At 43.0% G+C, this 26,869-nt stretch overlaps 1 protein-coding gene across 2 annotated transcripts in view; it reads left to right on the top strand.

Annotated features, from left to right (window-relative positions):
* Positions 1-26,869, top strand: part of PAK1 (p21 (RAC1) activated kinase 1) — an 82,078-nt gene that overhangs the window by 23,926 nt on the left and 31,283 nt on the right. For both annotated transcript variants that reach the window (XM_088140475.1, XM_088140476.1), the window contains exons 2-5: positions 5,337-5,544; positions 12,493-12,593; positions 14,405-14,552; positions 16,816-16,853. In XM_088140475.1, coding sequence (XP_087996601.1) covers positions 5,355-5,544; positions 12,493-12,593; positions 14,405-14,552; positions 16,816-16,853 — 477 coding nt within the window. In that variant the 5' untranslated portion in view covers positions 5,337-5,354. The remainder of the gene's footprint in view (positions 1-5,336; positions 5,545-12,492; positions 12,594-14,404; positions 14,553-16,815; positions 16,854-26,869) is intronic.

Below are 26,869 nucleotides of genomic sequence, written 5' to 3'. Positions count from 1 at the left end.
TCAGTTTCATGAAAGCCCATCTGTTTTTAGGGGTCCCCCTCAAGAAAAGGAGAATTTTGGTGAAATGTTTATGGGTGGAATGTGTAGCATTTTTACCCCCTTTTTTTTTTTAGTAGCAAAAGGGGTGTGTATGTTTGTGTGAGTGTGAGAAAGTCCTGTGTGTTAGTGCCAGCGGTCTGCAGCCTCTCTGGTTTCCCTTGTTTCTATTAACTCCAAGGGAAGTTGGAAATAATTTGAAAAAAAAAATGAGATTAAGGGAGTTCCAAAAATATGTGTGATAGACAGACAGACAGACAGATGATAGATAGGGTAAAAAAAATGGCATCATAAACTTAATAAGTAAATTATTTGTTAAAGTCTTAATCCTCTTTTGTTCAGGAACTCTAGGTGATTGAAGTCTGTAGCATTCCATCTTCCCTTTTCCCCCAGAACAACAGTCCTGCAAAGTAGGCTGGGCTGAGAGAGAGCGGCTGGCCTGAAGTCCCCCAGGGAGCTTCTGTGGCTGAGGAGAGATTTGAACCTGGGTCTCCCAGCTGCCAGCTCAACACCTTCCCCACTACACCGCAACTTTTAGCATGATGTAAAAGAGTGTTTTCCGAATTAAAGCTACCGTGTGTTAATTGCAGGAAGTGTAGAGGGTGGGAAGTTAAAAAGCAATTTAGCTTTTTAATCCGCCCACAAAATGGCATTAGGAAAAAAAAGAAACTTGGGTGTCTGGATGAGGACAACTTTTTAAACAAATCAAGAAAACAGAGCAGTGACTAAAAATAGAGAGCTGGAAAGAAAGAAAGGAAGTGAAAGAGAAGTGAAAACAGCAAAGGAGAAGAAGGAGAAGAAATTTAGAAGTATACGGGACACACGTAATCTTAAGCATTGGTATTTCTGTTGCAAAAGGCTTTTGCAGAGAAAATCTGTTAGGAGAAATTTCGTAAATGTAGCGATGAAATGGTGACCACAGTTGAATTCTCTTTTATTGTTGCATTAACATTTCAAACAGGTCATGAGAACTTTTAAGATGGGCAGAGGATTTGTAACCAGGAGCAAACCGTACACAGTTACTGGACATTCCCTAATGCCACTAATCCAAATAATTGTTTTTGCGTCTTGGAGGGGTGTCTTATGTGTGATTTGGGCAGAAATCGCAACAATTCTTCGAAACACTCCATTATCGGTGGCCTTTTTTCTCTCTCTCTGGGGATGACATCAATTCCTGAACTTTTAATTCCCAAGGCTGCTGTTGAAAAATGCAGTTCTGCAAAAGTGTTGGAATCGTCCCCTGTTTTCCAAAAGGCCTTTCCTTCGGGAATGTCTGATGCTCAGCTGGGTGCTGAAACTGGGTGCTGAAATCATTGAGTCTGTGGGAAAAAAGGCCCTTAACTGCAAATGAAAAAGGAAGTTACGTAGCATCTCTTAGTGGCAGGCAATAGCTTGTAAATCGACTTCCCCTCTGCCAGTGAAAGACAGGGTGGAAAAAAACTTAGAATTTTGGTTTGATTCGTGCAGTTAAGGCCGTCAAAATAATATGGCTTGTTGCACGACTCCTCCCAAAATTCAGCATTTTTGCCAGTAGTTCTGGGTGCAAGCTAAGTGGAAATAAATGAATTAAAAGGCACTGGCAGCTGAGAGCGGGGTTAAGTGAACATTTACTACCCGTGGTGGCATTTTTGCACTCGTGTTGTGGGCACCCTCTTAAAATGGCGGCCAAGATAGAGGGGCCAGTCACAAAGCTCCCGCTTATATCAAAAGACAGTCTTGTAAGGTTGGCCCCGGGGACTCCTTTGGGCCCCAAACAACTATAACAATCTTCTTTGAACTCCCCAGTATTTTAGGACGCAGCCAAAAAGGGATCGTGGAGAATTGTTGCATTCCTTTTTTGTACCACGGTTTCCGTTCCTCTCCGCGCTTGCATTTCACAACTAACTGCAATGTATTTTGTGAAGCGGTTTCATCCTGTCATCCCAAAGGCCCGTGGCTTTTGCTGGAGTCTCTCCAACCCTCAGGGTTCCCCCTTTCAAAACTAGAATATTCCTGGGGAATGTCTTAAGAAGATCAAGGGCTGGGGCATGAATTAAAGTCAGTGCTAGAAACATCCTACCTGGGAAGCCAGACCGAATTTTGTCCACATTTTGAAAACTGCTCCTTCTAATGTGAATTTTCCTGATTGAGCATGGGGTAAGAATCAATTGCAGGGCTGCTTACTAAAATGCCTCCTGTCTAGCCTAGTAGAGGAATTAATTAAAGCATTTATTTCCCAATAATTTCCGTCAGGGTGGCCTCCGATAGGAGCACATGCCGTACAGGTTTGCTGAATGATGGTATATCCCGTAAGGCCTGCAAACCCAGCAGTTCGGATCGCTTTAGTAAAGCTGGATTGATTGGCACTAAAACATGCGCTGTGATCTTATGCTCTCGGCTTGACCGTGATAATACATAAGAGGGTGCAGGGCTCCGGTTCCAAAGTTGAAAAGATGCTTTGAGGGGCACGGAGGTGCTTGTTGGCACCTCCTTAAGAAAGGTGCGGTTTTTCCTGGGCTCACAGGGCAGCCATGCGTTCTCGGGAAATTCAGCTTTTGAGTTAAGGAAATGCGCACGGCGTGCCAGTGGCCTGTTGGGGCTTCCTTAACTGAAATGTGTCTCTATCTGGGCTCATATTTTGCACCCAAAGCAGGTCTTGTTCCTCGTCCGTCTGTCCTTCCTTCCTTCCTTCCTTCCTTCCTTCCTTCCTTCCTTCCTTCCTTCCTTCCTTCCTTCCTTCCTTCCTTCCTTCCTTCCTTCCTTCCTTCCTTCCTTCTTCCCTCCCTCCCTCCCTCCGTCTTTCTGTCCTTCTGTCTTTCCTGCTTGCTTGCTTGCTGCTCACTCCTTCCTTCCTTCCTTCCTTCCTTCCTTCCTTCCTTCCTTCCTTCCTTCCTTCCTTCCTTCCTTCCTTCCTTCCTTCCTTCCTTCCTTCCTTCCTTCCTTCCTTCCTTCCTTCCTCTGAAAGCATTTGTATGGCTGCCCAGATCGAACCACGCAACTCTGAGCAGCGTAAACCAATAAGCAAAGATGTTGAAAGCAAAATAAATAATCGCAAACGAAAACAGACGGGCACCATCAGCAGCCAATTAGTTCCTCTACTACAAATAGCCTCAGCCAAGGATGGTGCATTAGCCAGATAATGCCTGCCTCATGGTCTTCAGATCAGGGGAGACAAATCCCGATTGAGGCATTTATGTAGTCAAGAAAAGCCATCCGAAATCCACTGACCGACCCTCGTGTTTCTGAGAACATCCTGGTACGGGCATTTCTGCACTGGGTCCCTTCCCCTCGGTCACACGTGTCCGTGTGGGGCAATGCTTGTGACAGCTGCTAAAAATGATCACGGTTATGTGTGGCATGGAATGTACCTAAGAAAAATAATTGCTTTTTCTGATGTGCGGAGTCTTTGAACCAGCATCTTCCACAAAAACACGTGGATGTGGACTCCGAGGGGCAGGGGTGTTGAGCTCCGTGCCTCTGCCCTGTCAGATCTGTGGGCAGCCAACCCGAAGGCCCAGCCAGAGCAGAACTTTTCCAGATCCCTAAATTTAAATCGAAATACCCCAAGAGGAACAGAGAAAAGGGATGTAGGTAAAATCAGAAAGAATGAAAGCCTTGAACAGGAAGTTGCTGGAGAAGGAAGGAACTAATAACCGTGACAGTGAAAGGGAAACTGAGGCACCCAGGCAGCTAACAGCCCTGGCCGGGCACGTGCTGGAAATAGCAGCCAGATACGAAACAGGGTTACGGAGCCGTATAGGTTTGATCTTCACCTGGAGAGGCTGAAGTCAAGGCAGGTAAATGAGATAGGGGTGCTTGCCGGAAATCCTGCAGCTCTGCCAGCCAGCGATGCAGAATGTTGGCACGTGGACAAGGATGGCCTTGCACCAATGCCACCATTCATATTTGCATTCAGGGCTGGATTTAGACCCAGCGAGGCCCTAAACCACGGACGTGGATACAGGAGGGCTTAATTTATGGAGGCTTTCTTATTTGGCATTATCGTAAAACTGTAATAAATGAAAACCTATCTGAAACGGTGAACACTTTGCTTGGCCGATTCCCAAATTTGGGTCTTTTTGCATTCCAGGATCTGATGCAAATATGCAGATGGGGGCATCTGCTTGATGACGTATGTATGTATGTATGTATGTATGTATGTATGTATGTATGAATGTATGTATGTATCCGGCTTCGTTTCCAGCCCCCATGCTCCCTGGGGCGGTGCATCTGTCAATCTCGTTCCTGCATTTGGAGGATTCTGGAGTTATTCAAAGACAGCAGGAGCTGGGAGGTGATTAGGATTCCACCAGAGGTGTCTGCGTGGGGGTCCAAAAGGTCAAATGGCCACCACAACCATGCAGTCAAAGCCCCACCCCTTTTAGTGTGCAATGTACGCGATGCAATGCATGCGAAAAAGGGGTGGGGCTTGAATCACACGGTCGTGGCCGCCATCTTTTTGACCCTCTTCCGGTGCGCACTCCTGCGAGAAATCCATAATGCAACGTTGCAAATGTTACTGCGGCCCTGCAACGGGTGGGAGAATCTCACGTCTTCTTGTATGTGTCGGGATAAGAAATGAGCAGTTGAAACCACTGGGAAAAAGTAGCCAAGATGTAACCTGTAGGTCCCGTTTCTTTTCATGGGCAGGTGGTCTCTGCTTGCTGGGTGCTGATGGGGGAGCCGAAGTTTTTTCTTATCGTACCTAGACCTGAGAAAGCTTTGAAACTTAGATTGCTCCCATCCATGGATTTCCTGGATCCTGTTTAGCTTTTTGAGATCAGCTAAGAGAGAGCCAGTTTGGCAGAGTGGTTTAAGGCAGCAGGACAGGAACCGGGAGACCATGAGTTCGAGTCCTGCCTTGGGCATGAAGCCAGCAGGGGGACCTTGGGCCAGCCCCTCTCTCTCAGCCCTAGGAAGGAGGCAATGGCAAACCCTTCTGAAATCTTGTCAAGAAAACTTATCCAGCCATCGCCAGGAGTCGAGACTGACTCAAAGGCACCTCCACCCCCATAATAGGTTAATTCAGATAGGGATTTCTACGCTTCTTTAACAGGGCCCTTAACACAGGTGTGCCCCAAGATTTGGGATCCCCCAGGGGAAGTAATGGAGAAGAACGGGGGCTGTCCTTTAAAAAGGGACAGCCTTCCCCTTGTTGCAAGTTAGGTGCCCCCACCAAGTTTGGGAAAGAGCTGTCCGTCGTGTTCAAATATTTAAAATCCACGTGGCTGGGGGTGGGGGGGCGAGAGGAGCCGATTTATCCCCAATCTGGCCTGATTTCTGCCCTGATTTGACACCCTTTCTCCTCTCCTCGGCCCTAGCTGTAGGTACTGCTGAAGATGTCCCACAGCGGCACCGATCCAGAAGATAAACCGCCTGCGCCTCCAATGCGGAATACGAGCACCATGATTTGCTCCGGCAGCAAAGATGCGGGGACGCTCAACCACGGCTCGAAACCCCTGCCCCCTAACCCGGAGGAAAAGAAGAGGAGAGACCGTTTTTATCGCTCCATCCTGCCAGGAGACAAAAGTACCGCGATTTCTTTGATTCCTTTTAAGTGTTTTTTTTTCCTTTCTTTTTACAATAGACATTATATCTGGATTGGAGTTGGTTGGGTTAGATCAGTGTTTCTCCATCCCTGCAACTTTAAGACCTGTGGACTTCAACTCCCAGAGTTCCCCAGCCAGCACAGCTGGCTGGGGAATTCTGGGAGTTGAAGTCCACAGGTCTTAAAGTCGCAGGGATGGAGAAACACTGGGCTAGATCTTCCAAGGATGGGCTTTCATTGGCAGACCTTGTAGATGAGGATGTCAGGACTTGAAGGCTGAAATTGTACAGACTTCCCCTCCCTCAAAGACAAGGAGGTCATTATTCGGTGGAAGAGTCCACGGGGAATGTAAGAATTTCAAAAATTGAAGCCCCCGTTTTTCCAGTTCGAGAGATCCCGGGTTGCAAGGCTGGAAAGGTTTTCTAGGCTAAATGGGATGAATGGACCGGGCTGGTCCAAGCAGCTTTCTGAATTCCTATTTGGGATGATTTAAGCTATCTTTATCCTGTTGTGCTAGTTTTCTATATGCAGGATTCCCTCCCCCCCTTTTTTTTTAATAAAGAAAATCTGAGGATATGGATTGATTCGGAAGCAAGATGAAACTGACTCAGAACAGCTTGTTAGAGTTTTCTGTAAAGGATTTTTTTACCTACTCTGCCCCTAGGTAGCTAGTGGTCTTAAAAATATCATCAACAGTTTCTTAGCCCCTTTGGCCAGAGACGAAATTTGGCTCTCTTCCTCTTGCTATCTCTCATGCAGCAAAAAAATTATTTCTGCTTTTGGTTGTGCAACCCGAAAAAGGAACTGCCATGTCCAGATTGCATCAGATTCCAGCTGTCAGTGGAGGGGGAGTTTAACTTTTTCAGCTGGGGTTGGGAAATGGTTTACCTGCTGAATGGCTGCATGTGGTGATGCCCTTTTGGAGGCAGATCTGCCCATCTGACTTTGGGACACGAGGTGGGACAGGCGTCTCGTTGCCTTCGGCAGAAGGAGAAAAATCTCCAGTCCAATTTATTACAAGTTTTGCATTCTAATAAGAGCAACCTGATTGAACTGCAGACATCCAGTCACTAGTTAGCAGCAATGTGTTAGGAGATTCTGTGTCTCTGATGCCATCTAGTGGTTCTCTGCATCTTTGCAGCCCAGATTAGGTAATCTTATACCAGAGTTATTTGTGGTCTAGAGCAGCATTTCTCAACCTCAGCAACTTTGAGATGCATGGACTTCAACTCCCAGAATTCCCCAGCCAGCATGCTGCGTCTTTGCAGCCCAGATCAGGTAATCTTAATATATACCAGAGTTATTTGTGGTCTAGAGCAGCGTTTCTCAACCTCAGCAACTTTGAGATGCGTGGACTTCAACTCCCAGAATTCCCCAGCCAGCATGCTGGCTGGGGAATTCTGGGAGTTGAAGTCCACGCATCTCAAAGTTGCTAAGGTTGAGAAATATTGCTCTAGAGTTACACATCCTCAGCAAACATTGTTGGGTCCCAATCTTATTACAAACCACAAGTTTACTTCTGGGCATGTCTGTTCTGAATCAGATTTATTCAGGAGCTGGGAGTAATTTTGAGAAACTACAGCCCAGGATTGGTTTCCAACTTGGAATTTTAAAAGTTGCACCAATTTTCAGAAAAATTGATCCAGTTAGGCATTTATTTTAGGATTTGCTTAAACCCTATTTCCCCTCTTAAGCCCATCATGTTCCCAGTGCAGTAGTAAATTAAGGACCTAAACAATAAGGGGACAGGAGTGGAAGGTGGAAAAAAGCAGTTGCAGTTGTATCCGACCTTCAGGATACAGTGGGATAATAACAGTTTTAGCATATAATGAACGTATATGCTCTGCTGAGACTTTTTAAAAAACCCTAAGCCAAAACATTTTCCTCTTAAATTGGAGCGATTTCTCTGCTAGCTCATTGCATTGCACTTCCTTCTCCCAATTCGTGCCGGTTTGAGTTTTCAGGTCCCTAAAAATAATTTTTAAAAAGAGCCAAACTGTGAAACTGTCATGCCTTGAGACAGGGCAACAGTCTGGCCCCTGAGATACCACCAGTTCTCATATGAACGCTGAAATTTCAGCCTTTCAGCGTTCTTCCGTCTTCAGTCCTTGCAAGAACACTGGAATTTTGCAAAACGGGGGGCTTTTGTGAGACCACCCATTTTTTTTTAACATAATTTTTATTGAAGAAATTTCGAGCAAGATAAAAACAATACAAATATTAGAGAAGAAACCAAGAAAATAAGGAAGAATAGTGAATAAGGAAGAGAGAAAATAGAAAAAGAATGAGAAAAGATGGTAAAGAAGCAGCTTCTGATCTTTTTGACAGCAGTTATAAATGCATTTATATTTTACCCTCTTTCTCTAAGGTTATATCATAAAGACTTCACTCAGTTTTAACTAAAAATAATAATGTTCACAATTTAGGGCGTTGACAGTCCCTTTTGTCCCTGTAGGGATGTGCACATAAAGGGCTTACAGTTTAATGCCTGTTTGGGGAAACTGCTGCAAAACTATAAATGGAGATGCTGATAGAACATCTGTGTGCCTCCAGGGCGGTGTGTAATTATTGTGTGCATCTTCTTCTGAACCTCTCTAAAAGTGTTTGTGTTCACTAAGTTCAGCATTTTTATCCTTTTTATTTCATCAAGGTTTTATCCTGGTTTGATCTGATCTTAACATTTCATTCAGAAGAGGAAACGGGGTATTTATTTGTTGCACAACCCGATTCCCAGTGGAAAAATTCATTTTCCTCTTGGGAAGGAGAGTCACACAAACTTACAGATCGTTTAAGGCTCCTGGGATTGCAGAGTTTGAGAATTTTGGGTTTGTTTTGGCCTGGGAAGACACGAGTTCAAATCCTCACTCAGCTGTAAAACTTGTTGCATGAATCTGGGGAAGTTGTTCTCTCTTTGCCTAGCCTACTTTTCGCAAGATTATCCACGTACAGTTACCTATTCTTAGGTGAGGAAGGGTGAAATAAAAATAGAATAAACTCTGCAATTTATGAACTCCTACTTTCCTGCATGCTGGCTGGGGAATTCTGGGAGTTGAAGTCCACACAACTTCAAGTTGCCAAAGTTGAGAAACACTGCTCTAGAATGACGCAAGAAAGGCTTTTGTTTGAAAGATCTGATCCATTTTGTGCCCCATCAAAGACTCTGCTGAAATATCCACAGACGCTATGAGAAAAGATTACCGTATATACTTGTGGAGAAGCTAAGAATTTTAGGGGCCAAAATACACCCCCAAAATTGGGTTGGGCTTATCCGCCAGTATATATGGTAATACTTTTTTACTTGCAGATAAGCCCACCCAGGGATAAGCAGACCCTTTAATTTTTAATCAAAATGCCATGAAAAATGCACCACCTGCAGATAAGCCAATTGTGAGAATTAAAACATACGAAAAAGTTGAGGGTCTGCTTATCTGTGGATGGGCTTATCCACAAGTATATACGGTAACATCTAGTTCAGCAGCCCATGAAATCACTAATTCTTATAAACCCTTGAATCCAGCTGCAAGATACAGGTAGTCCTTGCTTAACGACCACAATAGGGACTGAAAAATTCATTGTTAAGCAGGGCAGTTGTTAAGCAAGTTGTGCCCAATTTTACGACCTTTTTTGCAGCAGTCATTAAGTGAAACATTGTGGCCGTTAAGTGAATCACATGGTTCCCCATTGATTTTGCTTGCTGGAAGCCAGCTGGGAAGGTCACAAATGGCGATCTCGTGACCCTGGGATGCTGCAACCATCGTTAGTGCAAGCTGGTTGCCAAGTGCTTGGATCATGATAATGTGACCATGAGGGCACTCTGACAGTCATAAGTGTAAGGACTGGTCGTAAGTCCCTTTGTTCAGCACTGCTGTAACTTCAAATGGTCACTAAATGAATGGTCATTAAGTGAGGACTACCTGTATCTTGTTTTGGGCAGCATGAAGGGATGAAATGGTTAATATTCTAATATGTTCAGGCTCAGCTCTTGTTTGAGTAACCCATTTGCTCGCTTTTGCACTTCTAGAAGCCTTTATAAATTCCTAAGCCAGGAATTTAAATGTCCGTTTACTTAATAGATTTTCAAGCCAATTAATTGGATTCTCAATCCTTGCTGCTGTGCATTTTGAAACCGCTTATTATCAGATGCAGAAAGCATCATCCAGAGACATCTTGGCTGTCCTTAAGTTGGTGACCTCTCGATGTGCAGGCATGATGATGCCCAAAATTCTCTGCAAGCACGGCCAAATTTAAGTCTCTGCAAAATTCTAGGCCAGTGTTTCTCAACCTCAGCAACTTTAAGCTTTGTGGACTTCAACTCCCAGAATTCCCCAGCCAGCCAAATGTACAGTGACTATTGAAAAAGGAAATAGAAAAACTGAGATTGGAAGTGGCTGGCTGGAAGGAACTCTGAACAAAGATGAAGCCAGTTAGGAGTGAGGGCAGGTGGCAACTGAGCCTGAAATCACTCATAACTATTACACTGTTTCAAGAAAAAAGAAATACCTTTATTGGTTTCTCATATTTATTTATTTATTCAATTTATATAGTCGCCCATCTCAAATATATGACTCTGGGTGGCTCACAGCAATTAAAAACAATATAAAATACAATACATATACATATCCTCTTTGTTCATACATATCCCTGTCTTCTTTGTTCACTCCAAAATCCTGCTAACTGTACTGAATTTAACAGCACAGCCAATTCTCTGCATCCTTAAAGAAATAATATTGTATACCCTATAACAAAGATGTCCTTGCTTTTTTAAAAAAACTTTTCCTTGACTTTAAAAGACCCAGTAATTAAAGCCAGATGAAAAATGTTGAGGAGCAGATTGTCCAGACCTTTAAAATTAAGGAGCAACAGCAGGAGCAGGATTCATACCTAACTTTTCTTGGGTGTTTATTTTCCTCCATTGGAAAATGATCTGAAAGAAAAACGCTTCATATTGTCCTTCCAGAGTTCTTCAGCCTAGCTCCTTCCCTGTTGCAGGAGACGATGGGAGTTACTGTCCTGGCATGTCAGGGGTGGCCGTCGCAGGATCTGTCCATTGTTCTGAACTAGTGTTTCTCAACAGTGGTGATGTGTGGACTTCAACTCCCAGAATTCCCTGGGAGAGAATGGCTGGGAAATTCTGGGAGTTGAAGTCCACACATTCATGTTGCCATGGTTGAGAAACACTGCTGTAAACTATAATGTGATTTGCCTGTAAAGCATGGGTTATGTTAAACATGGATAATAGCTTAGTGGGTTGCCTGAGCCTAGCCAATTATGGTCTGTTTAATAAACTATGGTTGAGCAAGCAGTGGGTTAGGCCCATATTCACATCAAGCCTATGTCAAGTTCTGAGTCAACCCAAGAAGTCTTAGTAGATCCTGAAAATTTCTGCCACCCCTGGATCAACCAATGGGAAATCAGGGTGGGACTTTTCGTGGATAAAGGTGAATTCTGTGTCTCCTTTATGGAATTTGCACAGAGGAAACCTCCAGAAGATGGGAGCTCAGCTAGAAAGTCCTGGTGAGTTGAGATGTTCTTCTCTTTCCCATCAGAGCTCTAGAAGCAGAGGCCGTAAGAAGAGAAGGGTTGTGTAGATTCTCACCACATGTTGAATTGGATTAAAGACTTAATACCTACTTTAGCCCAGCATGTTAATTAGTTTGTTCCTGGCTTAGCATTTTGCACTAATGTGGTCTGGGGTTAGTTTCTGATTCAGTGTCTTGTGTGAATCCAGAAACTGGTTAATTAAGTAAACAAATTAAGCCAAAATGCTGGTTGCTTTATTATTGAGTGTGCTGTGTGAGTCCAACCAGTGTGGACTGCAAACCAGAGTTTATAGCTTAATGTGTTCTATGAACTCCTCAGTTGGTGTTTGTTCAGTACTTTATAGCTCAGGAAATCATGGCTTGGTATTTGGTTTGCACGTGACCATAATGTGGCTGGCTTGTTGGTGCCTTGTTGGGTAAATTTGAAAAACATTCTTCTGTTGACTAAATTAAGGTGCGTTGTGTAGTTTTTGGCTAAACGTTTTATAGGAATCCAGCCATTATCTTAATATGCTGTATGAATGAGACCCATATATTAAGCCATGTTATATTAAGTACGCTGTGTGAAAACAACAATTAAGTCTTGTTAACCTGGGTTTAGCATAGTGGGGGACTTTAGCTGTTGGGACTAGGTTTCCCTAGTTAATTGGGATAATATGGTAGGGATCCACTCAATTATGTTTTTAATGAATCATGGCTTAAAAGCCATCATTTGGCATGTTGTGTGAACGTACCCATTAAAATCATAGGCGTCTGTTGTAAGCCATTACGATGTCATTGTATTTCCTGATGTAATTCCCCATTGGCGCTTTCTGCTGAAGCCCCTAATTACAAAAAGACTTTGCCAAAATGAAAAAAGCTTATAGGCTTCCTAAAATACTTGTATCAGCAGGAGAAGATGGAGGTTTGCTTTTTGTACCTGTGGTAAGATTAGAAACGAGAGCACCAAGTTTTGACTGATGACCTGCAGCTTTGGGGGTTAAATGAGTAGAAGCCAGATTTGTCACAGAATCCAAATGTTCAAAATGCAGATTGGCTTCAGTTACACCCTTGTAGGGGAGGAAGGACAAAGTATGACTTTTGGAATTATTTTTGCAGGAATTTACCAGCTGTGTAATAGCTGTGACTGTAATGTGCATAATTTATAATAGGGACTGCCTGAATTACTAGAATCTTAAAACTGGTAACACTGAGCATCCTTGTGCTTTGCATGGTCCTTGGATAGTAAAACCCCTGGAGATGGAGGCCTCATATTTGTTAGTACTAATGAGGAAATATTACAACAGGGTCAGCTGAAGAGTTGCTGGGAGTCAGGCGGTGTGCAAAATAATAAAAATAATTCTGGTTTTGTTTTGTTTTTTGCTTAATTTGGTTTCCTTTTCACAACAGCAAACAAGAAGAAGGAGAAAGAACGGCCTGAGATCTCCCTTCCGTCAGACTTCGAACACACGATCCACGTTGGATTTGATGCTGTCACAGGTGAATTTACGGTAAGAACCGGAAAGGCGGGAGTAGCATCTAGTGAAGGCCGTGATTGTGCCAGATGTGTAGTGACCTTGTGGTGCAAATCACACTGGTTATACAATCTGCGTCAGCCCCATGATATCACTTGTCCCTCTGCTGATTCTCCTCAGTAGTTAAAAGAGAAAATCAGCTTAAAAAAAAAAATGGTCTTCAAGGATCTCATGGTGCATAGCTGGTGACCTTGCGACATCACTGGAATGGATGGGGCCACACAAAAACTTACAGACGCAATTGCAGTAAAGAAATGCAGCGTGCTCTTGAATCAGCCTAAATGTAAACATCAAGGATCCCAGGGTTGACTTAGCAAGTACCAGAAAGGGGTTCAGGTCAAATGCAGGCTGCTAGTTTTCCTCCCCAGGATACACCAGTCTAGCAGTCTCCATGACTCCCAGGATTCACATTTGATGAGAATTATGGGAGTTGGAGTTCTAACACATTTGGTAATAAGTACCCATGGTCTTGCTCCTTCCAACAAGCCTGGACTGACAGATTTTCATGGAGTAATTTCCATGGAGAATGGACCATAACTTTGGCCTCCTCATCTTCTGGACCAGAAACCACCCTATGATACTTAGACATGTCAAGGTCTGAGCCACAAAGCCCTAAACTACTGGGAAAAAAATCATTTTTTTCTGAAGTTTTCTTTTTCCCCCCCTGAAAAATGGGCAAAAATTGAAAACAAAGAAGGCAATGTAGCAATTTTTTTCCATTTAAAATTACTCATCAAAGGACTAATGTGGAATAGAAGCTGATGAGTGTTTAGAAGTAATCTCCCCAGATCAAGAAAGACACAAGGAACCTGTTTCCGTTCGGGGAAGTCCTTGGCTTTCAAAACTGCATGGAAATGATAAAATACATGAGATTGTATTTCCAATTCTTTTAGTGGAGAATGTATCTCGTTACATTCCCAGATCTTAAGCTGCTTGTTTTCCTTCCCAGATGGATCCAAGCACAGGGGAATATCACCTGGGCTTAGAAATGTACTACTGAGCAACCAAGTTGCATCCAAATCCTTCAGTCATACCTTCTCACCAGGAAGATGGTACCAGCTGCTCCTGACACATTGGCTGTTAGTCAAGGACAAGCTGAGTTTCGGTTAGCAGTGTGATGTATTTGCAGAAAAAGCTAACACATTTTTAGGTTCCCTTGGCAGAATGACTGCTTCCGAATTTCAGAAAGTAAAAGTTATATCATGCAGACGAGGCCAGATGCTTCTCTGCTGTTGCTTGGATGAGAAGGCTGTCTGGTTGCCACACCTACCATCCCATTGATTGTCAGGTTTGATCTGGCTGGCTAGGTGGGTGTGCGTCCCTCCTGAAATTGCGCACTCAGTGGACAAGATGACCAACCCAGATGGGAGTGTATTGTTCTTTGGCCGAGAGTGTACGATGGCTGCACTCCCTGTAGAACAAGCTGTGTTGTTTCTTAAGAGGAGAAATGTCTTGACAATAGAACTGATTGCCAGGAAAGTTTTGGGAATCTTCGCTGGAGTGATCTCTTGGCATGCTGGCTAGGGAATTCTGGGAGTTGGAGTCCACATATCTTAAAGTTGCCAAGTTTGAGAAACACTGATCTGGATCTTCTGCATCTAGCAATTTGTTCCTTATTTAGGAGGTGTGAAGAATGCAAACTCCTTCACTGTTGCCCAGATGTCTATGGCAGTGGAATACTGCTGGGTGAAGCTCTCACTTTAAGCAGGAGAAGAGCTTCTGGAAAGTGTTCGTTTGGATAACAGGGAATGCTAATCACTCTTTCTTAAAAAAATTATTCACTCTAGGGCATGCCAGAGCAATGGGCCCGCTTGCTGCAGACATCCAACATCACCAAGTTAGAGCAAAAGAAGAATCCCCAAGCAGTTCTGGATGTCCTAGAGTTCTACAATTCCAAAAAGACCTCAAACAGCCAGAAATACATGAGTTTCACAGGTAGGTAACCTTGTTTAGACAAGGTCAAGAAGTCTCTTCTTGTGGAGATGGTAGGCTGGACTTGATAGACTTTCCACGTAGTTGGCTTGAGACCTCAGGAGAATTTGCGGTGATCTTGACCAATTCCCCTTGACATCCAAGGGGTGATAAGGAACAAATAATGTGTACAATTGTATGAAAATATAATGTTTGTGCATGGCAGTTCAACATGGGGAGAGAGGAGCGATGTCACATGCAGCATGAGGCCATTGCACAAATAATGCAAGTTGGTAACCTGTGTGATAACAACATGGTGTGTGTGATATCATTGTGACCTGCATCAGACATCTTTTTGTGTGTATGTTTCATGGATGTGATGTACTTTTTTGTTGTATATGCACACATTTATTGTTGCTTAGAGTTTCATTGTAGGACATTTAGAGGGTTAGTGTTGGGGAACCCTTCTGCTATCTAGAGTAGCAGAAGAACCTGAGAATAGGACATTATGAAGGTAGAATGTCTTACGTTTGGGCTTTATACATCATGACATTCAGTAAAATTTACAGCACCTGGAATGGGAGATGTCTGTTTATTCAGAGTGCAAAACGCTATGAAATTTCCTTCTGAATGCTTAATAAGATCTTTTCTGACAGCCCATCCTTTTTTAACTTTGACTGTTTCACATGAAGTATAGGAAAATGTGTCTCAGCTTATAGAAAAAAATCCTTCATCTTAGTAGTGAACATTGGCTTGTTTCTACTCTGATAAATCCAATTCTTAAGACAGCAATAAACTGTGGCTTATGCCTTGCAAGGATATCTATGTCATACCCAGTCCAAAGTAATTATCACTGTCTGTGGCTTCTCTGTTTAATTTCTGTGTAACTTAACTTTTATAATTCCTCCCACTCTCTCTCAGGATGATACACCCTCCATCTGGTGCAGTGAATGTACTTCATGAGATCTAATCTCAAAATAAACTGTTGATAGTTGGTGTAACTAACACAGCTATCCTTATAGAAATTAGGACAACGTAAGAACTGATGTAATGTTTGGTATAATCAAGCATCAACATATAAAACTAAAAATTTGAAGGACTGAATTCAAAATAACTGGATAAAAATACTTGGCATTAAAGGACAGTATCTTAGACGCAGATGGATAAATCAGGGAGGACATTCCACAGCTGTGTGACTTCTTAGTATCACTTGCCTCATCTCTAGCAAAGAAGTGAATCCAGATAATCCAGATTATCTGGTGTTGCCAGATAATTTTTCATAGAGTTGAAATAGACCATTAAGGTCATTAGGTCCACTGTTTAGCTAAGTGCAGGAATCAAAAAAGTATCCCTGATAAATGACTAGTTTCTGCTTGGACATGTACAGTGACAGGAGATCCACCACAACTAGATTTGTGTTGGAACAAGAAGCTCATACAATACATTATTCCTAAATTAAATGGTCTTAAGGGCCCAAACCAGCTCTTGATATTTCACTTGCACATTTGCAGAAAGCTGATTCAACATTGGTGAAATTGTCAACTGGCAACCTAGATGCTAGGTTTTGGTTTCAAAGAAGTCCTCAAGAACCTAGCAGTTTGCGAGAGTCATAACTTTGGTCTGGCTTATTTTTTGAAATGAACACGTCATTAGCAGGGTTGCGATTTTACGTTCCTCCCAACCTTAATAATCATTGTTTAAAAATTGGGCTACAGTAAGTTTTAAAATCCACCATTTTAATCCCTACCTCCTCCAGATTATACTTCAGCATGATTAAAAGACTCACAAATGAATACAAATCTTGAAGATACAGGGCATGGAGAGCTAGGGCAAGATGGCCGGCCCAGTTAGACCCTGGTTGTGGAGGCCAGATTTTTGGAAAGGGTGCAGGCCTAGAAAGATGCTTTGGGACACCTTCAGGGCTGACCCTGATAACTTCTGCTGTAGCGTGAGGGGGAGGTCTTCCTCTTGGGCACCAATCAAAGCAAGGTGCTCTGACCAATTGGGAAGAAGGGGATGTGGTTATGAAACCAGGGTTTGTGCAACAAGCTTTCCCGGCCTGAGATATGTCAGGACTGATCTCCCAGTATTCTCAGCCAGCATGGGAATTCTGGGTATTGGAGTTTAACAGTCTGGAGGGTACACAAGTGTACATTTCTAGATGTGTATCTAAATGGTTAGATTTCAGTTTCACTGTTTCCCTGTTTTGCTGGTTTGATCTGAGTGGCCTTTGGTGTTGATGAGATAACATGCCGAGTTATCTGAAGATGTTCTATTTTTCTTCTAGATAAATCTGCAGAAGACTATAACTCCTCGAATACTCTGGTAAGTCATCTTTCGGTGCCTTAGATACCCAAATATGAAATTCTGTGTAGAATACAATGTGTGTAAACCCACTGTGAATCATTACTTCGGCTGCCAACAGTCTTGGCATCAGATCAGTCTTTAGGTTATGGAAACTCTGCGTAAATACATTGATTTCCAAGTAACTGTCATGGTGTATTCAGATATTTGCAGTGTTCCCAAATAGTGGGTGTTTGAAGGAGGTGGTGATTTGAGAACATTGATCATGAAGTAAGTTCTGCTGAACAGTAGAGATTGGTCACTTTGGATAGAAGGAAAGGAGTTCTTCTCTTCGTAGTATCATCAAGACACGGATGATCCAACCTCTGTAGAAATCTTGGGTGCCAGTATGTAGATCTGAATGTTACTGGATTTTCTCTGGGCTGCCCATAAGAAGGAGATAGAGAACTTAATTGACTTAGTGGCTGAGACATCTCTTGGCATTTGTGCAGTAAAAAATACCAGATAGGAAGAGAGCCTTCTCAGATGATTGTACCTCAAGGGCATGGTTGTGGGAATGGGCCCCATCAAGCTTACGGTTTTATGGTCAAACTTTTCCCATTCCTGCTACAAAAAGGTTGTTCATAGTATCTGAAATTCCTGTGTTTCTCTGAGCAATGAAGGTGCCCACATGCAGAATCTTACTTTGGGAAATAGGACAATGAGCTAATATTTGTTCTGCCTTTTGGTTTATTGGCTGATAGATATTGGGTTGCTCCTTGAAATAATCCGCCTGTATGTTTCTGAGAAAGTTAAATTAGTATCTCATGAATGTATACATATTCTTATTCAGATATCTGTAATAATTTGATTGCCTCCCTTGATGAATTTCTGGGTAAATCAGATGCATTTTCTGTTTGCTTATTGCTGTCAGAACAGGGTTAGCCGATGGCCAGAACAGTAATAAAATTCATGTTTCCTGGTGTCTGTATTCATCAAAAGAAACTTGATTACTTTGCATTGAGCAGTTTAGATTTTTCTGCCCCTTGCCTGTATTAAAATGCATTGTCTTTAATGTTATTGGTCAATAGCCATAATAGTAAATTGAGCCGTTTAGTACCATGCAATAATGATAGTGTGTATCTGGAAGATCCTTTTGGATTGATTGCACTTAATGGAGAGCTATTATCCAATTTTGCTGATCAGGTCATGGCAGTATGCTTGCAGGCAGCAATATCTTACAGGGTGCATGTGTGCGCAAGGGAAGCAAAAGTTAAAAGCAGTGTCAGGCTGTGTATTGTCGAAGGCTTTCACGGCTGGCATACGATGGCCGGTGTGGGTCTTCCGGGCTGTGTGGCCGTGTTCTGGAAGTTTTGGTTCCTAACGTTTTGCCGGCATCTTCAGAGGACAGGAGCACAGACAGGAGCGGTTCTCTCTGTGCCCAGGGTGATGTGACCCTCACAAAATGTAACTCAACACAAAAAACCCTGCCTAACGCACAGGAAGATATACAGTGGAACCTCGGGTTACGAACGCTTCTGTTCACGAACTTTTCGGGTGACGACCAGCTCCGGCCGCAAAATTTTGCTTTGGTTCGCGAACTCCGCCTCGGGTTACGAACAGGATCTGTGGCCATTTTCCCTCCCGTGACCCGATCCGCGACCATTGTCCCGCCCGTGACACGTGGTCCGCGGTCATTTTTCTGCCCCTGACATGTGGTCCGTGGCCATTTTTCCGCCCCTGACACGTGATCCGCGGCCATTTTTCCGCCCCTGACATGTGGTCGTAGGGAGGGGGACTCTCCCTCCAAGCAATAGCCGCCTCCCTGTCCTCCACGCCAGAACGGATTAACGGTAATTACATTGAACCTTATGGGGAAATTTGCTTCGGGTCGCGACCAATTTGGGTCGCGACCAGAGTCATGGAATGAATTAAGTTCGTAAACCGAGGTTCCACTGTACACATACGCTGATCACCAAAACAAGCAGCCACTCGTTAACCCACAAACCCGCCCCCCTGTAGGCACCCACGCTGATCTCTATAAATACCCACAAAGGGTCACATCATCCTGGGCATAGAGAGAACCGCTCCTGTCTGTGCTCCTGCCCTCTGAAGATGCCGGTCACAGATGCTGGCAAAACGTTAGGAACCAAAACTTCCACAACACGGCCACACAGCCCGGAAGACCCACACCAGCCAGCGTCATGCTGTCCTGACGCAAGCCTTCTGTGCATGCCTTGTGATGTCGCATGCCTGCCCAAAAGGTGCAGCTTGTGTTGCAACAATGCGACGCTGCTCTGATCATTTTGATGTAAACGTCCAATCTTGTAGAAAGGTCTCTTTGGTAGTAGCCATTAGCATGTTTGGCTAACCCAAGCAGGCTTTTTTGGTGATTGACCAGCAATAGCAAAAAGAAGAGTGAGATTTGACAGGATGTGTTGAAGCACAAAAATCCTGTCCAGGATTGTCCCAGGTATGATGGAGTCAGGTGGGTCATTTTAATGTTTTGCCCATTCCAAATAGCTCTTCCCCAGCCCTTAAATGCGTCTGTGATTCCCATCAATAGCCTTGGCCATGATGGGAATTCAGGGTGCTGCAGTTCCGATGATCTGGAGACAGGCTGGCAGAACATACTGAAGACCCTCCTAGTTTATTGCTATCACCGCAAGACTAAAAATCTCGGTGAAAACTAAAAGGTATCTCTACGATACAGAAAAATCTAACGTTCTACCTCCATCTTATTTTTTCCTATTCTTTTACGTTTTATTTTAACGGGCATTTGAAAGTGTAACCTCTCCCCCCCCCCAAATAGCAAGAGAGAAACAGAAAAAGAGATTTACAAGCTGTATAAAATCAAATAAGAATGTTTGAAGTAACCCTACATTATTATAATGGGACTTTAAAACCATGATTAAAATAAAATCAGCATTCAGTAATTAACACAGGCAGCTAGCATATAAAAATAACACATCAAAATAAACCATTAATAGTGTGATGTAGGCCCATGAGAGAAGAAATGGTGGAGTTCTCTGCCTAGCAGGTTATCAGCAGTGTTTTTGACTAGAAATAGAAGGACATAAGGAATTGCTTTAGTTTGGTTATTTATGCATCCAGGCCAGATTTGCCTGCTCTAAGCGGAAGCAGGTTTCTAATCCTAGACAGAAGTCCTTCTCGTGATCAGATGAACTAAGTTAAGGATGCAACGACTTGAACCTGTGGCCCTCTGTGCCCAAAGCATGTATTCAACCACCAAGCTACAGTCCAGGTTGGGCCACTTGGTGGTCTTAGAGGCCCTAAGAGTTTCCTGGGATCAATTGCAGGTCTCGCAAACTGGGACTGACACAGAGATGCATGTGTTGGAAATAGTAGTTGAAGGAGGCCAATGTTGTCTTTCAACCCTGATTGCTCATTGGAAGGATCGATAATGAAGCTCAAGCTCAGATATTTTGGCCACCTAATGCAAAGAGAGGACTCTTTGGAAAAGACCCTGATGCTGGGAAAGATTGAAGGCAAAAGGAGAAGAGGACGGCAGAGGATGAGATGGTTAGATAGCATCACTGAAGCAATGAGCATGAAACTGAGCAAACTCAGGGAGGCAGTGAAGGACAGGAAGGCCTGGCGCAATATGGTTCATGGGGTCACGAAGAGTCGGACATGACTTAACGACTAAACAACAACAATGTTGTCTTAGAATGAGTTTGGATTTGAGGTGTACAATTTTAAAAAAACTTCCAACTTCCACTTGGGGATGATAGTCCCTTCTTCCTACCTAGGCAGTGCAAGAGAGAAGATGGTGCCAGAAAGAGAGGAGTGAGAGAAATAGAGGAGTGCTGGAAAGAGAGAAGGGTCTCCTCACCCCCTTGTGGATTCTGTTCTGCTGATCTTGCGGCCTGAACACACAGATTACCATCTGACCCATCTCTGTGGACCTTAACGGGCTCCTACTGATTACTCTTCCCTCTCCCTAATTCAGAGGCCACGTATAGGTTCTAAGACCTTGGGTATGACTCCTGGAGGCTCTCACTGTTCCTACCTAATTGAGATTTTTCAGCCGGGCAAAGGAAAATTCTTGACTATACTAGAGCGATTGTGTTAACTTTTTTTTTGAACATTTTGATGAAAATATATAAATAAGTAACGTGGAAAATAAAGAACATGATACAGATAAATTAACCAAGGATTTCAAATTGTCATGGAGGTTATAGCTTTCTAAAATATAATTAATTAGTTAAGGATAATTAGCAGTCATAGTAAATTTTAAGAGGTGGAAATGCACACAAATTGAAATGTAGTTTCTTGTGCTTGCCCCACCTCTTAATGTTCTGAAGGATGCCCTTCAAGGTTCAAGTGTGGTCATTGGTCCAGAAAAAGCTGTGCATCCCTGGTAGAGTTCATGTAGAACATTTTTAACTGAGAAGGTGGTGTCCCCAAAGTAGAGATGTACTGGTTTTGGATTCGAAGCAGGTGAATATGAACATTTGACTTGATCACTCATTTTCCAGAACCCTCATAGCTACTGTGCAAGTCCAGGAAAAGGTATAACTTCTTTAAGGAGCTGCTGACAGGTACAGTGAAGGTGCCCAGATCTGAAGCATCCTTGTCCGCTTCAAATCTGCACTGATCAGAAAGCTTAACGGTTGTGCCTTCAGCCGGTCTTAACATTTGGCTGTGCTGACTGGTAATTCTGGGATCTCTAGTTCTACCAAGTTTGCACAGGATGTTGCATCAAACTCTGAACAGCTTCCACATGAATATACGGTAGGGGGAAATGGGGAACCAAGGGGCTAGGTTTGTGGGGTAATTACCAAATAATGAGTAAGTAATATGGTGGTGACATCATGACTATTTTAGCAGCTTGGGGAGAGGAGTTACATCTTCATGGTCCAGCCTCCATCTCTCCCTTCAGGCCACGGTAGACGTATAAGGAAGTTGGTGACCTCTCTGAGTAAGATGCCTTTACTGCTGATTGCTAATGGTAGGTCTTAAGGTACCTGTATTGGACTGAGTCTAGTAAGTTGCAGTAAGTTGACATGGTGGGTCATGGCCTGGTTGGCAGAGCACCACTTTTGATTGTAGAAGGTCTCAGGTTTGATCTGTGGAATCTTCAGTTTCCTTTTTCTTAAGTGGCGAAGAGAAAGGTTTCCCTCTGCCTGAATCCCTGCTGAATAGGCCGTGCTGTGGGTGTTTTGGGAGTGGTAATCCCAACCCATTTGGAGGTCACCAGGCTGAAGAAGGGTGGCTAGATGGGTACATGGGATGGCTCCACCCAACCTGCTTAACCTGGTTGCTGAATTAATCCATTGGATCCTGAACCCACCAAACAGGTTGGGTTTGCACAACCTGCTAAACCATAAAAACTAGCCGAGGTTGGCAGTTCATCCAACGCAGCCACTAGGTATTTAATTGTGTGAATCCAGCCATAGAGGGATCTGGGATAAAGTAGCTGTTATGAACTTCATGAACATTGAATTTGATCTTCATAGCTCCTCTTAGACATTGACACATTCCTAACAAATTGGCAGTTCATCAATATGGTAACGTTACTTGGATGCCTCTCTTATTTCATTCTTCCTAGACCAGTATTTCCTAAACCTTGGCAATATCCAGATGGGTGCCCTTCAGTCCCCTGAATTCCCCATCCACCGTACCCTTTGCTGAGAATTCTGGGAGTTGAAGTCCTCACATCTAAATCTTACCAAAGAATGGGAAACACTGTCCTAGACCTTTTGGATGATCAACATCTAGATCTTACCAACTTTTTTTCTCACTGGTTGCATTCACACAAGACACTTATGGTAACTGAATTAACCCTTTTTTGGGGGGGGTTCACCCAAATATACAGCACCATCAGCAAACCCAAGGGACTGGATTTGTGTAACAGAAACCCTAACCAAAGTTAATATTCAGCATTCTTAGTATGTTACGTGAGTGCATTTGTTAGGATTTTATCTAACTCGGTTAAGTTGACTGTGTGAACATAGCCATTAAACGCCGGCCCTTTCTGTAGCTGAATGGGAAACTGAAATCCAAAAGTTAAAGTTAGGCAGCCTCGTTCAGTGTACTGCATGGCTGTTAATAGAAAAACTTCGAGTTTGCTTTCCCTTTAAAAGGATGGATGGATGGAGAAGAGGGGGAATGAATCCTGAAATAAGAGAGCAAAGAACTGGATTGGCAGGACTAAAAATAATCCCACAGATCTGAGCTTATTTTTCTGGTGTAGGCATTACATTCTTGTTTTTAAAAAAGCACCCTGTATTTTAAATTCCAAACAAACATGCACGTGAAAAGCACTATTTTTAAAATCCAGCCTTTTTCAAATAACAGGTAAAAGTTGGCATCTGTATTTGACACTTGCAGATTAATTTGGTTCTTTCACTATGAAGCCGTAACTTTTTATTTTTAAATGAGCTAGTTTTTCTGGGTGGCTGTTTTTGCACATAGAGGGGGAAGAAGTGTCCAGCTTAAGCAGAACGTGTGAACACCCTACCCCACATCTAAACCGGTGGGGTTAGTTTCCGGCTGTTTCATCTGAATGTCTTCCTGTGGAGCAAACTAACTCTTCTCCCAGATTCAGACAAGGGAAGCCCTGCAAAATTAATATTTCTCTGGTTAACTCAGTTTCTTCTATTTTAATGTTCATCCCCCATCCTGCAGCCACGGGGCCATAGGATGGAGGAAGGAGGAGAAAGAAGAGTGGCTGTTATATCATACAAAGACAGCCCCGATCTTCTGCTGACACCAAGTTCCTGAGTTTTTCAGATTGTCCTCCTGACTTGCTTCAAATCTAAGTCAGATTTCTACCCTCATGTTTCTGGAGTCATTGGCTACACTGGGCTGATCTTTTCTGAGTTGTAAGTTAAACAGGGTCAGGCTTGGTTTTCTTGCCCGATTGTTATCCATGTTCTAACCCTGTTTTTACCAAGGAGGCCAAAGATGGGAGGTCTGGTGAACTGTCCCAAAAGGAGATCACTTGCTTCAGCCATGGCTGCACCCATAGTCCCCAAATTTATCTTTCATGCATTGTTATTGGAAGCTGTTGTAGATCAGAAAGCAGTGTAAGCTACAGGTCTGATATGTGGTGACTGCAATGATTAGGAGATGCTGGAAAATCCCAGTAGAAGTTTTCAGGACCCCTGATTTAAAGAAAAATGGCTGAAGTCTCAGCAGTTGGACAAATATTGTGAGATCTTGCTTTGAATGCTCAGGAGATTCAGCTTTTTTTTTTTTTAAATGCATTTATTTTGCATATGGGGAACCATGAGCATCTTTAAAGTCAAGGGCTGGGTTTGTATGATTGGCCTAACCAAGTTAGTTAAAGACTTAGTAGCTGCATTCTCACAACCTTCTATCTTTGGTTAGTGTTAACTTTGGTTGTTGTTGGGTTTCTTTTTTCGGGAGGATGGCTGAGCATGTTGTTCAAGCTCATTCTGTTTGATTAGTTCATCACCTGATGTGCGATATGCAAACCCAGAAGATGGATTAATAGCAGACGATTTAGACCAGTAAAAACAAAGCCCTTTTTCGCACAGCAGATCATATAACTTTCAGAATGTATTCCCATGGACGTGGTGACAGCCACTGACTTGGATGACTTTCATAGGAGATTGGATAAATCCATGGAGGACAGAATTGTGGAGGCCTATTATTCTTGAAGACTCCATGTAACCTCTGAGTTGGGGTCAGTGGGACTCCATATCCCAGCTGCAGGGAAAAATGGGTGGGAGAGGAATATGTCTCCTTCTCCTGCTTGTGAACACCCTAGAGACATCTGGTTGGTCACAGCGAGAAACAAATGGCTGGACCAAGATGGACCTTAGCCTCATTCTTATATTCTTAAGATGTGGCTATAACCACGAACTTGGATGGCTTTCAGAGAGGATTAGAAAGAGACTTTGTCCCAAAAGACATTATGCTCTTGGTTCCCATTGGAGAACTTTGGAATTTCAAAACGACTTTCAGCAGCTTGCTTTTCTTCATCTATGACCTTCCTAAGTTTCACATTCATTGGCAAAATGTGGCAAAAATATCCACTCAGACCACTTTTTCAATTTTAGGTTTTTCCTTCTTGAGTTGGAGACACTTCACGGTTTGCAAAAAAGAAGGCAGCACTCTGACTGATTTTTTTTTTTTAAAAATCTGAATGGTACTTGAATTTTATTGAAGAAATGTTTGTTTCCTCTACTTTGCCCATAAAAGACTCGGTTGCTGTTTGCCACCTGCTCTTCCTTTTTTTAAAATATGATTTTTATTGAAAGTTTTTAAAAAGAAGATAAAAACTATCTAATACAAACTAATGTAAAGTAAGGAAGAAAAAAGAAAAAGAAAGCAAAGAGAAAGCAAAAAGTGCAAGAAAAGAAAAAAAAAGTTGAAGAAAAATAGAAAAGAAAGAAAAAAGATAGAAAAAAGTGCTTCCGATATTCTTCACAGCAGTTATAAGTACCCATCTGCTCTTCCTCAGCCTTAATCCAAATGCATCTTTATGAATTCTCTAATTTTTTCCCATCCATCTCTTCACCAGGACCCGACACCAGGTTGTCTTTCCCACCTGCGAGTCCCCAGGGACATTCTCTGGGTTACCGTATACAATTAAATACATAGCAAACTGCTTTTGTCTTAATTTTAGCTAGGTTGGGATATTAGCCAGCACCTAAGGTTGCTGAAGGAGATACCGAAAAACCAGTTTGCATTCTCATGAATGAAATGCTGTGTCTGCTACCCAAACCATTCGTAGTTGAGTGATGGGCGTGCACCATAGGCTCTCAGGTTCAGATGCACCTCCTAGCCCCAGAACAAGGTTGCTTACTCCCACTCTTAAGTACAGTGGTACCTCGGGTTACGAATGCCTCTGTTAATGAACTTTTCGGGTTACGACTAGCTCCAGCCGCAAAAATTTACCTCGGTTTGCGAACTCCGCCTCAGGGTACGAACAGGATACATGGCCATTTTTCCGACCCTGACACGTGATCCGCGGCCATTTTTCCGCCCGGACACGTGATCTGCGGCCATTTTCCACCCCTGACACGTGGTCGTAGGGAGGGGGACTCTCCCTCCAAGCAATAGCCGCCTCCCTGTCCTCCACGCCAGAACGGATTAACAGAAATTACATTGAACCTTATGGGGAAATTTGCTTTGGGGTGCGACCAATTTGGGGTGCGACCAGAGTCACGGAATGAATTAAGTTCGTAAACCGAGGTTCCACTGTAATTTACAAACCATCCAGGATTAACCAACGAGTTTCACACTCTGCAGAAATCTACTTCCATTTTCTGGTTTGATAAGAGCTGGAGATAGGGTTCCTCCTTTTATGTAGGAAGCTGCAGTTTTATCATGACGGGCTGCTGATCTTTTATTTTTTTCAGTGCATTTTCAATTGTTTTATATCTTCTCTCTGTAGTTTGTACTAGTGACATAATCTCCCCAACCTGCAAAACGCATCCTCTTATCCACCAAAGAAACTCTAGCGTTTTTTTTCTCCCTCCTAGAAATGAAGGGTCTACAAGGGAGTTAAAATTTCATAGTGAAACTGAAATGTCTTTCTTCTCTTGAAATCCCTGCAAATTTTTTTTTTATTTTCCTAACCCGCCTGCCTGTAATGATGGAGATTTTATGGGTTGGTAATAAAACGACCGTGACATTTTCATTACTCAGCAGGTGAAGAGAGGCACATGTTGGACAAAGGGATTTTTTTTTTTAAGGTCTCAGTGAGTGTTTTAATAAGCGGCAATAAATATTGTGGGCTTGGCGGCTAATCCAGGCATCCTTTGTTGGTTTGGCAGGATGAATATGCCATGCTGGTGGAATGTCCTTGATGTTGTCTAATGACTTTGTTGCTCAAGAGGGAAAAAAACCCTGCAAAAAACATTTTGCTGCAATCCATAAGCTTGCTTAGCCCTGCTCCCTCCACTTCCCCTTTAAAAAAAGAATCATTCTAAGTCATAAAGCAACGTGAAATTGCTTAAATATTGAGAAACAGGCAAGTTTCATTGTTTCAAAAGCACCACTTTGATTCTAAAATAACTGTTTATTATATATATTTATATAGCAGTGTTTCTCAACCT

Source organism: Python bivittatus, unplaced genomic scaffold (assembly GCF_059951505.1).
Source record: "Python bivittatus isolate LINGU-HERP-01145 unplaced genomic scaffold, Pbiv_v1 ctg000340_np1212, whole genome shotgun sequence".
NCBI classification, from domain to species: domain Eukaryota; kingdom Metazoa; phylum Chordata; class Lepidosauria; order Squamata; family Pythonidae; genus Python; species Python bivittatus.
Note: the sequence above shows the minus strand (reverse complement) of the source record. Positions and strands in the feature narration are given on the sequence as shown.